The sequence below is a fragment of the Onychostoma macrolepis genome, chromosome 22 (assembly GCF_012432095.1).
Source record: "Onychostoma macrolepis isolate SWU-2019 chromosome 22, ASM1243209v1, whole genome shotgun sequence".
NCBI classification, from domain to species: Eukaryota; Metazoa; Chordata; class Actinopteri; order Cypriniformes; family Cyprinidae; genus Onychostoma; species Onychostoma macrolepis.
Genome location: NC_081176.1, coordinates 22682675 through 22698043, shown reverse-complemented (window position 1 = coordinate 22698043; position 15369 = coordinate 22682675). Strand labels below are relative to the sequence as shown.

Here is a 15369-nt window from a genome sequence, read left to right as displayed (position 1 = left end):
GCAGATTCGTCCACGCAAAACACCGGTCCCATGTAGAGGGAGGCTGTGTGGGTCAAACCACCTGAGAAGAAACAGGCCGCCACCCTGCAGGGCCTGACTGTTCCCGTCATATCCGCTAATCTTCACTCGCCAGCACCAGACACTACATTACTGGCCTTGCCATCCAGCTGCAGTAAAAAAAAATGCCAAGCAAAAAACGCTAACATGTCAATCAAAATCAATCATTTGATATAAAAAAAATAAATTAAAAAAACATATTTGAGAAGGTTCTCCATTTGCGCTGCAACATGAAGGAGTTTAAGAACCGGTGACTGTCGAACCGTCCAGAGCTGGTGAATTTGGCAAAACTTCCATCATAATCTTAAATTCATATATTCACAGCCCCAGTGGAACAGCTTCAGACTGTTCACAACTAACGAGACTCTTCAGCACGGCGAGACGAGAAAAAAGCAGCATGAAGTGAAAATCCGTAACTTGCAGAACTGGAGGTCAATCTGAATTCACTTCTGAGCAGGGGTGGGTGGGATAACTTATTCCGTGGCTTCAAACTAAAGCTTTTTTCCATCATTAAGCTGTATTTTTGTGTGATGCTGGCAAAGGGGGACTGGGGAGACTTGATGAAGTTGCCCAAGTATAATGAGGGCAGATCAAACCGAATTGAATCTGCATGACTATAAAGTAAAAGAAAATCATGCGCAAACTAGCCTGTAGCCGTTATGAGTAATGACCAATCAACACCATCTTAGGCACAGCGGCATTGTTAGTCTGACAGCGGAGCCCCACCAAAGTGTTAGCTGGCGCTGACCCCGAGACACAGCTGAGCGCCAATCAGGTTATTTAACAAGGTGGGGGTCAAATGGCAAAAAAAGACCCTTGGCTTGCAGACCTGTCAAAAGCTGGTGTGTGAAACTTAAGTCAGGGAAATAAATGTGCTAGGACACTCATTTGAAAAGAAAAAAAAAAAAAAATAGCTACAGGTACATTTTAAAAATATTTATGTAGATGACTCAAACTTCACATGACAAAGCCAAACAGGTTAATCTTGTAGCCCACAATTGTAACTTGATCTTTAAAGGGAGAGTCAAAATTGTTACAGCTTTTTTTGGACACCTTATTTTTACCTTACAATTAGAGATGTTTGCCAAAACTAGCTTCATTATTACTATTGCTCAATGCTCATTATTCTGAAAGTAAAGAAAACGAACCCTGATTATTCAACTTCATTTGGCATGTAACTCCCACACCATTTGTGCAAGTGACATAAATGATACACAAATGATACAGTTTGTCCAGCAGAGTTCTGCGAAATTCTGTCATCCTCATTTTTACTCACCCTCATGTTGTTCAAGTTCCTGTATGAGTTTGTTTCTTCTGTTGAGCATAAAATGTCGGTACCCAAACAGTTGATTGTTGCCACTGACTTCAATAAAACTATAGAAGTCAACGGCTACCGTCAACTGTTCGGTTACCAACATCTTCCAAAATATCTTCTTCTGTGCTCAACAGAAGAAACAAACTCTTACAGGTTGGGACCAACATGAGAATGGGTAATTAATGACAGAATTTTCATTTTTGGGCGAACTATCCCTATAAGGTGCTATCATCACATTAGCAAAATTTGGGCAAATTTCACAGGCAAAAATAGTCCAGTGTCATTTTTTGATAGTGTAGCAATGTATGATGAATCACAGCTCACACAAACACACACACACACACACACACACACATACACATATATACACAAATCACTTTTAAACCAAGTAGCTTTCTGTTAGTCTGTTAGTCGAAATCTGAAAATTTTGTTCTTCCGTGAAATTCCTGATCAGGTTCATGATACTATTAAAGCAGTAAAATCTACAGCACCTTTTTTTTTTTTTTTTTTTTTGATCCAAGTTGAATTTAAGAATCCCATATTTAGGGACCAGAATATCATAGAAACTTGGATATTTTTTTTTCTTTTTACAATTTTTGATTCTGACCAGCAATCACCTACACTGTAAAAAAAAAAAAAAGTTGAGCCAACTTAAAATTAAGGCAACAAACTTCAGCAGATTTTTGAGTTTTCTCAACTTGTTGTTTTAAGTTTATACAACAAAAATTTGAGAATCTCCCACAAAAACAAGTTGAGCAAACTCAAAAATCTGCTGAAGCTGGTAAAAAAAATTTTTTTTAAGTTCGCTCAACTTTTTTTTTTTTTTTTTACAGTGTAGTAATGCCATAAGCACTTACATTTTCTAAAGAAAAAGTCAAATAAAACATTAAAAAAATAGCTCGGAAAAAATAACACTATATATAAATGTAACATTTTACATCAGGTGACAAACGAAAAAAAAAAAAAGTTTTAGCACCAAGTTTACCACCTAGCCAAACTGGTCTTTAACACCAATGAAATACACGTGGCCTGTGCAAAAGAGAAATAAAGCTGTTGGTCATCGGTGGAAAATCACTTTGCTAATTGCAGCACAAGTGTAGTTGTAAATTTCAGGTCTATTATATTTTATTGCTTTATTACTGGGTGCAATCTGGATGAAAAGAGGAGGCAAGACAGGTAGCATCTGTCTCCACCTACTGCCTTGGCACAGTCAGCATCATCTGCTGGCTTTGGCACAGGGCATGAAAAACATCAATGCGGCTCACTAGTGCCAAGCACAAGCATGGCAGTCATGCTTAATCCAATCTGGCAAAGTATTCATCTTCTAATGTTAGCTAAAATAAGTCACCTACTCAGTCTCTGGGCCTGTCAACCCCAGACCTGTGTTGGAGACAGTATCCCTCAAACAATTCTAGTTTCTAAAAGCATGCCATTTTATTTATATTAGAGATGTGCAAAGACACATATTTTCTAAATGAATTAGTCAGTTGGTTGCTCAACGGTCTGAAAGTATCCTGTATAATTAGGTCATTTTTAGATTCACTTGACCCTAAAAGTTTTGGGTAAGTAAGAAGAAATTAATACTTTAGTAAGTATGCATTATTTATTTTCAAAAGTGACAGTAGAGACTTTTATGCTTTCATATAAATGCTGTTCTTTTGAATTTTCTGACCATCAAAAAAAATCATGAATATCCACTAAAATATTAAGAAGCATGGCTGTTTTTATCATTGATAATAAGAAATGTTTCCAAATCAGCATATTAGAATGATTTCTGAAGTAGCATGTGACACATAAGACTGGAGTAACGATGCTGAAAATTCAGCTTTGCATCACAGGAATAAATTACAACAGTTATTTTTAAATAGTAATAATAGTTTGCAATACTACCGTTTTTACTGTATTCATCATCAAATAAATGCAGCCTTGGTGAGCAAAAGAGACTTCAAAAGCATAAATGTTTTCCACCTCAAACTTCAGCATTCAAAAACTGTTAGACGATGTGACAAATCGATGTTAGACAATTCAAACACATTGTTCATAGCAGGATGCTGAAAAAGTGCGAGATGCAACACAGTGGTTAAGTGTATTGTTGCAGTAGTTGTGCTTTAAAGGGAAATTTAATTTAAAGATACAAAAGTTTCACTGTACACACTGTCTAGCAGCCTAACCAATATATAATGTCAAACTTTTAGATGACTAGTTTTTTTCCAGCCTTTGAAAAAAAAAAAAACTCCCTACAGGTAGCAAGACAACGTGATATTGTGAAACTGAAATGCATCACTACTAGAAAATGCATTCAAGAGTAAACTTGTGTGGACAGAGAGGGAAATGAAAGATGACAGAAAAGCAAAGGGTGGTTTCCTCTAACCATGCAAGCATCTAGTAATAAACTGACCAACACTAACTGAACATCAAAAAAGACCCTACCACTTTTATTGGTCGGTGTAGCTCACACCACAAGGTCAAGGGTTAGATTCCCACGAACTGATAAAATGAAATGTAATGCAACTGAAATGTACATGTCCATTTGATTTGTCTGACTTCACTTCTCCTCTAGAGAAACTGAGCTGATCAAATATCAAATTAGGCCAAATGACACACGAGGTGAGTACAGAGGCAGAATGTCTGATGAGATACAACGAATGCCCTTGAATGCTTCATGTTACCACAACTGCTCTAGAATCACCCCATTTGGCTACAGAAATATGCAAACCAAGATCCCTCATGTTTGAACAGCATGAAACTCAAGAACTGGGCAGAGAGCAGTCAATCACATGCTTCAATTGGAAACAGGAAAAGATCTGTTATTGTGTAAACCACAACATTAAATTTGCGACAAGATATTGTCTACGGCTAAAAACCTGCCTGTTATCTCAGGTTGGTGTTGGTTCCTGTCCTTGACCAACTTCTGTTTGGCCCTAAAGCCACTTAACCCTTGTGCTGCGTTAAACAAATTCCCAGTGTTCCCATTCATAAATGGCTGGCCTTTTAAAAAAATATCTTGTACCTCTCTCATTATGCTATTTTATCACTAAATCTTTCAATTATCACAGGTTGCATTTCTTTTTTTAAACTGATTGATCATATGCCTCATTGAGCTGAGCTTATGTACCTAAGTTTTTGACTGAAAAAAGCATTATTTGTGGATAACTTTTGCAATATTTAATCAAAAACTGAGGTGCTTTATAAGCTCTAGGAGTCGACTTATTTTTGGCACTGATATTAAACATGTTTATGGTTATCAGTATAGGTCATTTTCAAAACCGATTTGCCAATAAAATAATTTAAAAGCATAAGTTTTTTTTGTCAGAGCCCTTGTTATTTTGACATTAATTAATTTTTACACCATACTTATAAATCGGTTCAAAATAGGGATGAGAATGAATTTGCATTTTCAATAAGCCTTTTCTGTTTTCTGCAGCAACTCTGAGCACTTTTCATATTCTTTATCCTGGCTGAAGCACTTTTGTTTCAATCTATAAGAATAACCAGCCTATGTTATAGCTTAAAGTTAAATATATTAATATTAATAAGGCAAGTCTGAGAGTCTTATTTGATGGTGATTTCAGATTTCTTGTTTGTATTAAAGGGTTACTCCACCCCAAAATGAATTTTTTTTCATTAATCATTTACCCCCATGTCGTTCGAAACCCGTAAAAGCTTTGTTCGTCTTCGGAACACAATTTAAGATATATTGGATGTAAACCGGGAGGCTTGTGACTGTCCCATTGACTGCCAAGTAATTAACACTGTCGAGGCACAGAAGAGTATGAAAGACATCGTCAAAATAGTCCATCTGCCATCAGTGGTTCAACCGTAATGGACTATTCTGATGATGTCTTTCATACTTTTCTGGATCAGTATCGGCCCTGAAAAACACATATCGGTCAACCCCTAATGAGCTCAGCTCAATAAGGCCAATGTTCAGTCAGTTCCAAAAAGCAATATAAGACCTGTGATAATTTAAAGAAACAAGTAGATAAAATGATTGAATCCAATATTTTGCAATAAGATAACTCAAATATATCATATATATTAATAATATATTTTAAGCAATTTTTGTAGGCACGCCATTTTTGACTGAGTGGTAAAAATTATTTTTTGAAAGTTGTTATACCCTGTCTGAGCAAAGTCAGTAGGCTTTAGTCATATGCAATAACAAAAAGAAAATCCCCTTTGGGTCAGAACGATGGGAACACAACATGAAATGACGCTGTAATCCTGAGAGTCGGGGTCAGGAAATGAGATGATCGCCAACATATGATGATGAGGGAAGTGGGTTATAGCTTATAGCTTATTTCAACTTTCACGTCAGCGGCTGGACCGGGAATATTTTCCTTTTTCGGTCAGAGCAACAGCTGCTTCTGTGAGCCACCTGCTCCTCACCCCTTCAATGTCAAACAGAAAGAATAATGGTAGTTTCAGGGTAGGAACAAAAATTGGTGATATTAGATATGCTGAACATATAACAAGCCGTTTTTCATATCCATTTACCTCTTATTGATTCAAAACATGAGAATGTTTCTTTCATAATGGTCTCACTTCACAGCACATCACAGCAGTCGTTACTTGGTCCGTTAAAGCTGCGTGGTTTCTATTCAACCTTGCAGAGCTCAAAGCATACGAAGATATTTACAAACCGAGATCGATATCACTGCCAATCAACCTACTTCTTACACCAAATACATCTGCAGGTTTTTCTAAAAGGTAAATGCATGTGCAGATCTAAAATGGAAACGCACCCAAGCCAACCCATCAGAAGATCTGAACATCAGATCTGGCCACTTTAAGAATCTACAGCAATAATTTCCTTCCTGTGAATCCCCTAGACACGAAACACATCATTTACTCATCCATTTCAAGCACGGAAAACAGCTAAGCACATCAGCCCAAAACAAGAGTTACACATACAAAATCAGTCAAAGTTGCACAATAAAGGCTTTTAGATGGTTATGAATTTAGAGATATATATTATAACCAGGGCCTAAAATTAACACTCGCCAAGTGCCAAATGTGAGTAAAAATCGACGTTGGCGAGTATATGTAACAGTGTCAGTCGCCAGTTGGCAGGTAAAACTTTTCCGAAATATAACAATGCAATGTAGTTGGAACAACAACCAGTTTTAAAAAGGATTCGCTGTTTCTGACGTAAGCAAATAAATAATCTTTTCCCGAAGACAAGATCATTGTGATGCTGTTCTGTCATAAGCGACAAGAGCGAATCAAATAATAGGATACAAACGGGCTGATAAGGTCAGAGCAGTGTGATGGCCCGCTTGTCCCTAGACACGGTTCTAATAACTTTTACCTGAGAAGATATTGCTGCTTCATTTCGGAAGATTAACTTTTCACTTCTCTATCCTTCATAACCTGAGAATACCTGGGTTCCGCTGCAGAAACGGTGCAAAGAAGTAGGCTATATTTTGAAAGGTTGCTCGTTCGGCTGTAAGTTACACATACACTGAGCCGCTTCAGACAGCGCACCAGCAGCGCTTCAGCGAACGAAAACATGCACAATTATGTCAAAATACGTTGTTTTGGCGAGTCACCTCATAAACATAGTCTTAAATGAGTAATCAAGTCTTAAATGACCGTAAAGAGTTTGGAGAAGATATCATGTGCACGAGTCATGTGCATCAGGTTTTAAAGAGACAGCGCTGCTTTTAAAGTAAAACCTGCTGAAGTCTGTCATTGATGTAAATCAAGGAACAAAAGAAAAAGAGAAATCACTCGACTGCTCTAGTCGCTGATTAATAAACATTAATCTGTATAGTTTATGCATACAATTTATAGTTTTTGTGAAGATTGTTTTAAAATCACTTAATATTTCAGAATCTATTAAATGTTAAAAATAATGGCTTTCAATTATACTGTAATGTTGAATGGCTGTAATTAATAGGGAAAATTGAGGGAAAATGCATTTAATAGAGACACCAGGAGGAGTATTGGTAACAATACTTCATTAATAATTGGCTACTTAGTAAAAAGTAAAAATAATCCGACCCTCAAATAAAGCTAAGTAAATAGCCCTGCTCTAATCTGTTAACATGAGCGTGGAAAAAATACGCACGACATACACTGCAAACTGAGTATGTGTGAAACAGGCGTAACACTGTGGCCTGCTCCTTTTGCCGAAAACATGCAAAGTTTGTTGATTTTTTCTTGTAAGTAAAGTAAAGGACAAATTAAAAACATTGTAAATATGTTTAGTCACTGTAGTAGTAATGACTGCCTGTTTTTATGTTTCATGGCCGGTAAAAAAATCTTTCATGGCCAGTAAAAAATCTTTTGATCACGTCACCAGCCATTAGCAGGTGTGGCAAAAAGATTATAACCGATTATAAGCTTAATACAACTGTGCTTTAAAAATTCAGAAAATACACTTTTTAAATCGGTGCTTTTTTTTTTTTTTTTTAGAAATGTTTTTCCGTCTCATTTGCCTCATTTTAAGTGGTATTATATACAGTATATTGCCATAATGTTACAAAGATTTTCATGTTGTTACAAATATTTTTCATAATTGATGACAAGTTTTATGTGACAATTCTTAAAACTTGGATATTCTCTCTTTTTTGTAAATTTTCAGAAAATTATGTTTATAATAGAGCTTTTTATTTCAGAAATGTTGTTTATGCCTCATTTTGAGATGGTATTATCTAATGTATATTAGAACATTCGCCATTTTCTTCTCTTTTTATGAATTTTCAGAAATTTTTATTCATGATAAATGCTTTTTTTTAATTATTTCAGAAGTGTTGTTTAGGTCTCATTTGCCACATTTTTAGACGGTATTGCATAATGTATATTGCCATAATATCATACATCAGTCACCCTGATCTGTATATTATCACTGACACTAAACTTAAAAATTGTGAAAAATGGCAACATCTGTCACACATCTTTCTAAAACACAAACACCACATATTACTTAAAAGCCATGAAATATGAGCAGTGTTACATAAGCATGCATAAACATATCTTTCATGCCATTTCAAAGCATACTGACAAGGAAGATAGCAAGAAAGAAAGTCAGTAACTAAAAGAGAGGTCTCTCTCTAACATAGTGGTTTATGAACTTTGAATCAAATTAACTATACAAACACTCAAACAAAACAAATAAATTGAGAAATGAAGGCTCACCTTCATTTTCAGATGATGGACAAGCAACCTGAAGTGCCAAATCAAAAGTTCTCGCAGGTTTCTCGCTGAAAGAGGAAATGCAAGTTGAACTCACTAACTTAGCAGCTTAAAAACGAACATTTTGTTATTATTTACTCTCTCTTGTTCTTCCAAACCAATTCATTCTTTTGTTAAAAACATAAAACAAGATGTTATGCAGAGTGACAGTCTCAGTCCCCATTCACTCTCATTGCATATTTCCATAAAACAAGTGAATGGTGACTAACACCTGCAGAAGAAAAAGTTATATACGTTTGAATGTTAATTTTTGCGTGAACTACCCCGTGAAAAGCTCGACATGTTATTAGAGAATACAGTATGCTCCTGAGAATTCATGATATAGTCTTTCAGTGTGCTATATTACACAACAAATTAATACATGCTAATAGTGAGACATGTTTAGGCGTCTAATTCCTTCAAAATGAAATATGTGCAGCTGTCAAGTTTAAATGGCTGTAGAGGAATGCGGCTAGGCTAGTTAGCATGTCTGAGGTAAACAGCTAACCGGTCAGCTGAACCTGTCATCTCCTCTCATTAGCCAAATGAGCTAACTAACGGATTTACAACATCCGCTATCTTCATTTCAACCATACGAGAGACTTTTATTACTGAGACTGATAACGCGCAGCGCGACAAACCGGAGGAATGTTTAAAGTAAACAAGTGTTGACTTACTTTATCCTGCTGTCCATGGCTAAAGCATCGCGTCAGCAGCAGCTCGCGCCGACGGCGGGAAAATAAAACACCGTCGCGAGCTGCCTGCGAACCGTCTAGTTTCGCTGCAACCTGACGGAGAGTCGCGTATACTGCCGCATTTCTCTGTCTGTCGGCGACGCTTCCTGGACGCGCTGCTGACCGTTTCGGTTCCCCTGCCTGTGATCTTGCAATAAAACACCAGGAAGCACCTGGGTGGCGCGAGCGCGCGCGCGTGTGTGTATTTCAGTAGGATAGTACAAAAATTAAAATGTCGTCATTATTGACTCGCCCCCCTTTTTTTTCGAAACCTGTATGAGTTTCATTCTGCTGTGAAATGCGGAATAAGATGACAGGCAGAATGACAGTCCCAGTCTCCATTCACTTTCATTGAATGGCATATAAGATGCAATGGGAGTGAATGGTGACTGAGACTGTCAGTCGTTAATATTATACCTAAAGTCTCTCTGTGTGCGTGTGCGCGCGGGTGTGTGTGTGAAACAAAGTCATTCAGGTTTGGAACAACATGAGGATCAGTATAAGTAATTTTTTTGAGTGAGCTGTCCCTTTAATTGGCCTGTCAGAGCATTTTTTTTACCTCTTGCATGCCTGCACAGGCATGTCTACTGATGCTGGCTTGCATGTTATGCAGGATTTCATGTTTTACGATTACCTTTTTTATATCATTACACCCTCAAATGTTTCTAAAGGATGTGAACACATCTATAGTTAGTGTTTAAAAATGGGGTTGGAAAAAACAAAGGCTGTTTAGAAGATAAACAGTTTCTGGTAAGGCAAAGGAAGTATAAATTCACACCACCCACTTGTTTAAAAAATAGCTTGTGTTTCTTATGGGTCAACAACGCCTAGTCAGTAAAACCTGTTGCAATATGCGGACATGCGTTTGTATTTGCCTGTCTGTTTCCTGCGGAAAAATACTACAAGGTTTGTGTGAATGTGGTTAATGAAGGGAACTCTCGGTAGCCTACTTTACATGTCACTGGTTTGTCATTTCAAAGTGAAATGAGCCTGTTATTTTTGCAGATGTTTTAGTTACTTTTTTATTAATACATTGTTTATACTCTCAAAAAACACTTCAGTAAGTTGCACATGAGTAATTTATTATATTCTAAACTAAGGAAGTATTCACAGGTGAGAGTCAACTAGCCTATAATGAAGGCAGATGATTGCCTGAACTATGATCTAAGTTTTTATAAATGTCAGGTCAGCGCAAGTTGTCATGTGTTTTAAATGTCACATATATAATTTATATAATATTTAATTGAATTATTTATCGTTCATTTTATTTATATACAATTATTTATTGCAACATTTGTTAGTCAAAACAATGGTATAGCTTTTATGTTACCTTTATATTTGCTGTGTCAAGAATTGTTTTGGATTTCATGATTGTTTAATCTATTTAACATTTAATTTAATTAAAAGGGTTAAAATAGACAGATTTCATATCATTTCATTGCCTGTATGTTGTCACAAGGTCAATGTGTGTTCGATGAACAGTATTTTTGTAAATGTATAGTTGCAGTGGAAATGTTCGACACACTTTAAGGTGGGTGGCTTTAATAATTTAAGCATAATAATAAATAAAAAAATATTCGGTATAGCCAATAGTGTGCCAACCCTCTCCCCTTAAAATGTACTTTTCCCCCAATTCTACAGTCCAACAGAGGGGGCGCTTAAATGCATCTTGTACATGGCACAGAACATAAAAAGCACATGAGGAAGAACACAGCGGTGTTTTTAACATTTATTGGTGGCAGAGGGCGAATATAGTTTTTCAAACAACAACATCTTTTTTTTTTCTGTAGGCAGTGGTTGTGAGAACTGTCTCTAAACGTCTACGTACTGCCAGGAACGTCGTGACAGGACATTTTAGTTTAACTTTTTAGCATTAGATATGCTGCTGCTCGGTTCAGGTAGACTTTTAATATTAACACGTTTTAAACACAATCGAACGAATATAATAATGTCAACAGAGGTGTACAATACGAGAGAGCCGCGTTCACATTGCACTGTCCGCGAGAGCGAATCAATTTCGAATTCTCATAATAAAAACACAACCGAGTCACCTGACACGAGCGCGCTCTCAGATGAAGACAGATTAATTCATGAGCTCCATATGGACGCGTGCAAGGTAAGAGCAAAATCAAACGCTTATAAACTACAAGTCTAGCAGCTGGTGTCACACTTAAAGAGACTCGTGTAGACACACTAGAGAGTCTAAATCAGTGACCTATGTGAGAAAACCTAAACAACATAGATGGTCCAGTACAGTAGTATTAGGCATTATCGGGGAATTATGCTTCTAAGGAAATTTATACATTCTTGGGTAACTAAAAAGAGCATACTAGACCTCGTACTGGCAGACTAGTCTGGCTACTTATGTATACGGAAGACTGGGTCATTTTTGAAAGTTCCTTTTGGCTGTCAGGAGCAATGTAGTTTGATGGCCGAGGGAAAGTTATGGAAGACCCGTAGAGTTGGAGGATGCACAGACAGTGTCAGCTTCACTATGGAGCCAAAGGATGGCATCTGAAATGGCATGCCACAAAAAGTGCCTCGGGCCCTTTTGGCGTCGAAGGCTGTCATAAATGAAGCCGGCGCTCTCTGAGGAAGAGTTAGGAATGATGCTTAAGAAACACGTTTGTATTGTTTTTCCACTGTATTTTCATTAATGCTGAAGACTTGTTAAATTTCCAACTTTTTAAAACGATTGTCATTATAAAGTATGTGTATTTATATTATAATCATGTAGAAGTTTGATATTTTACCCTGAAATATGTTCTTTACGGAACGCTGATCCTTATAAACAAACTGTCTTATCATATCTTAACGTTAAAAAACACATGATCATTTCCAAATTGCATCTGTTCACAGAATCAGAAAAGAACATACATTGACCCTCTAACCGGCTACAATGTGTTCACCGAGTTTGCACATAGAAAAAGAGGAAAATGCTGCGGGAGTGCCTGTAGACATGTAAGCTTCATATTTTTCTGCTGTATATCTTTACAAGAGGGCTGAAAGCAAATGCCAGCTAGTATTGTATATATTTTATAGTAAGCCATTTTTATTTAGAGTAAATTTAGTTGATTTTTTTTATGGATTGCATGATGCTGAGACAGGGGAGATCCATTCTGTCAGAAACCCGCAATACATAATAAAAGCAAACTGTCTACATGATACTATTCTTTTTTAACTTTACAGTACCCATATGTTAACTCTAAACTTCTTGTTTTTCTCGACAGTGTCCGTACGGGCAAATTAATGTGGAGGATCCTGCTAAGAAGAAAACTTTCAACTCTTTGTTTTATGTATAGCAGTAAATGTTAAGATCGGCTGAACAACTCATTTTGTGTGCTCCCATATTGAATTTGGACTTCTTTTAATGCACATTCGTCTTACACTCTGTTTAAAATGATGAAATACGCTACACCAGATGTGCAACCCACACTCCAGGAAATGGTTTGAATCACATCTATCCACTGTGATTTGACTTACAGGAGTTGGTGTGCTCCTCTGTCAGATGAATTCCACAAGCGGGAATTTTCGCAGTGATGAATATTCATACGGTTACAGGCGATCTTAATTTTGACAGCTGTCAATTCAGACTACGTGCTTCCTCCCTGGTACATGTACGACCAAGAAAACGCCATGGAAAATGAAGTCTTCTCATAAATGTGTGTTGACGTTAAATACATAGGCTTAGAAGGCTTCATTTCTGTTTAAAAAAATGTGTGTAATAACAACATTTATGAGTTCACTGAAGAATGTATTATTATTTTATGCAACTTACACTAATTAAAAAATACCTTTCTAAAAGTTCTCCTTGAATTGTTCCATGTTTATGCAAAAATGTATTTTGGCTTTGCTTCAACAGGTCTTGTACATTTTACATATGCTATATACAGGTTTGTTGTCAATGCCCTGTGTGCAAAGGTCCTTTGAGGGTACAGGAGATTAACCATGGTCAAAAATGGTCCTGGGCCCTTTCAGCAATGACTGAATGTTTTTGAGGTTTCGTGTGCATGTTTGTGTATTTCCACATAAAAAATTGTTTAATTGCATATAAAGATTATTCATTCAAAGTACATCATATTCAGTTGTTAGTGTCTGCTACCTTCTGGCCTTTATATGCATCTTCATATTTCCCTGTCTGATTCATATCTCCCTGTGGCTATCTGAGATTCATACTCTGGTCTATTCCATCCACTGAACCTGTGATTTCAGCGCAAACATTGTAAGTGTACAGATTTTTAGAAATCTCTTCATTTCTAATCATGCGCGGTCATTGTATTTACATGATACTTTGTCTGTAGATGTGCAAAGCCAAGTAGGATTTTGCCCCAGGCACTGGCCATCCAACCTGTCACACAGCATTGCAGGGCAGGAACAAGGAAACGGTCTCTGAATGTGTGTGTAGCAGAGCCCTGTCCCAGCTTTGCCGACTGACGCCGAGCACGATATCAGGCGGCGGGAGGGTCCCAAGGCGGGCGCACATTTATCAGGAGCAAGGCCCTGTGAACGTCGACAAGGAGATTCATGATCTCAACAGTTCCAGGGAGGACAGGCAGGCGAGGGGCTTGTGGCATCGTCAGTCCGGATGAGAGGCAAATTTATTTGGATAAAACCTAAGATGAGGCAGCGGAGCGTACGGCAACAACATTTCCAGTGGAATGGCGAAGGTGTCACACTCATCAAGTACCTGGGCATGCCTGCCACGGGTCTGCTTGTTTTGCCTAGGGACTTGTCTGTCACATTAAAGTAGATGCATTGCCATTCAAGACCCTTCCCAGTCCTAGTGCCTGACCATGAAATAGGCCAACTTTCAAGTCTGCCTTATTCCTCTACATCATATGACTTCAGAGATCGCATAGTGTTGTCGTTCTTTTTTTTCCCCTTTCTGTCCCTCCTTTCTCTGTTTCTCAGTATTTGGTGACTGAGACGCAAACGCTACACAATGCTCAGTCCCTCAGAGCACAGACAGATTTCAAGAAAACTTGCTTTAGCAAACAACTCACAAGCCATGCGCTCGCTAGTCTTGTCATGCGCTGGGATCAGGTGTGGGAATCATAACAACTGAACAAGAAAACATGCAAGTGAGGAAAGGGAAAATGAGTCTAAAACCTCAAGGGACTACCTTGGAAAGAGAGGAAACTGGTTATGCTTGAGTAGCATCTCCATCCAGGAGATTCCTTTGGTATCGAAACTGAGCATCTGGTGAGATCTGTTTATTTCCTCTGTCAGTTAATTGTGCATACAAGTCGGCCGAAGGTTACAAACTTTATGTAAAATCTGTGGTTTATTGCATGAATATTTCTGCCTGTATTAGCCATCTTGTTTTTTATATTGTCTTTCCGTGCTCATCATTTACCTTTGTTTCATCAGCAGGTCATTAAGGTCAGAAACACATAGGTTCTGGCTTCAGTCACACTAAGCTCTCTCACCTGTAATTCCCTCTGAATTGAAACCCACCCAAGCTGCCGTGGGGGCTATAGTTCCTGCATCTGCAGAGCTTTGGAGTCCGTCACCTGACCTTCAGCCAGAGCATATGCTACAGCAGAGTCCATGCACTGCCACTTTTCTAGAGGCGTAGGGACAGTCTGCTTGGTCCAGCATCCAAACGTATCTCTGGTCCAGGCAAACCATCCTTTCCAGCTCATGGGGACTGGGGGCAAACCCTTGCACCCTCAGCAGCATCACGGACTGCTGCTGTTCCTGCAATTCAAGTGCCCAGGCCAGGCAGAGGATGACACGCGTTGGCTGCGAGGAACGGATGTCAGCCGAATGATGGCTGGAAAATCAGTTTCAGCATCTGGGCTGTCCCTCTGAGTGTGTGTGGGTGTGTGGTCCATAACGCCGTTGTTGGCAGTGTTTGTGTGTGTGTTGAATCAAACTGTAGCCGAGCAGCCCGTCTGGTCATGCAACAGAGACAATGTCATTCAGCCTTGGGGCTGATGCCTTACCAAAGTGGTCAGATGGACAACCGGCTTCCCTGTGGTTGCACCAGTGCTCCTGAAAAAGCTCACCACATCTGACTGACAGTCACAGGGCCAGATTCCTTTGGACAGGACTGTAAATAGCTGCACAAAACAGTAGGGC

The 15369-nt window shown here is 38.2% G+C and overlaps 2 protein-coding genes across 6 annotated transcripts in view; one reads left to right on the top strand and one right to left on the bottom strand.

Moving 5' to 3' along the window:
- Nucleotides 1–9562, bottom strand: part of dennd1b (DENN/MADD domain containing 1B) — a 106089-nt gene extending 96527 nt beyond the window's left edge. For 2 of the 5 annotated variants that reach the window (XM_058761829.1, XM_058761834.1), the window contains exons 1-2: nt 9229–9562; nt 8516–8580 (exon numbers count right to left, since the gene is read on the bottom strand). In XM_058761829.1, coding sequence (XP_058617812.1) covers nt 8516–8580; nt 9229–9245 — 82 coding nt within the window. In that variant the 5' untranslated portion in view covers nt 9246–9562. Of the gene's footprint in view, nt 1–8515; nt 8581–9228 lie in introns of those variants that run through there. The other 3 variants (XM_058761831.1, XM_058761830.1, XM_058761833.1) reach the window with 3 other exon arrangements.
- A 1386-nt stretch (nt 9563–10948) lies between these two features.
- On the top strand, nt 10949–13108 carry c22h1orf53 (chromosome 22 C1orf53 homolog). The gene is made up of 3 exons (XM_058761062.1): nt 10949–11401; nt 12145–12246; nt 12516–13108. Exons 1-3 carry the CDS (start codon nt 11165–11167, stop codon nt 12585–12587), a joined length of 411 nt encoding a protein of 136 aa, XP_058617045.1. The 5' UTR covers nt 10949–11164; the 3' UTR covers nt 12588–13108.
- Nucleotides 13109–15369: the final 2261 nt, after the last annotated feature.

What these genes read in the sequence shown, in the direction of transcription:
- c22h1orf53 (XM_058761062.1), top strand. Translation starts at nt 11,165, where the DNA reads ATGCTGCTGCTCGGTTCAGGTAGACTTTTAATATTAACACGTTTTAAA. An exon ending in TCCATATGGACGCGTGCAAG is followed by an intron (nt 11,402 to 12,144) that starts GTAAGAGCAAAA and finishes ATCTGTTCACAG; the next exon opens with AATCAGAAAAGAACATACAT. An exon ending in GCGGGAGTGCCTGTAGACAT is followed by an intron (nt 12,247 to 12,515) that starts GTAAGCTTCATA and finishes TTTTCTCGACAG; the next exon opens with TGTCCGTACGGGCAAATTAA.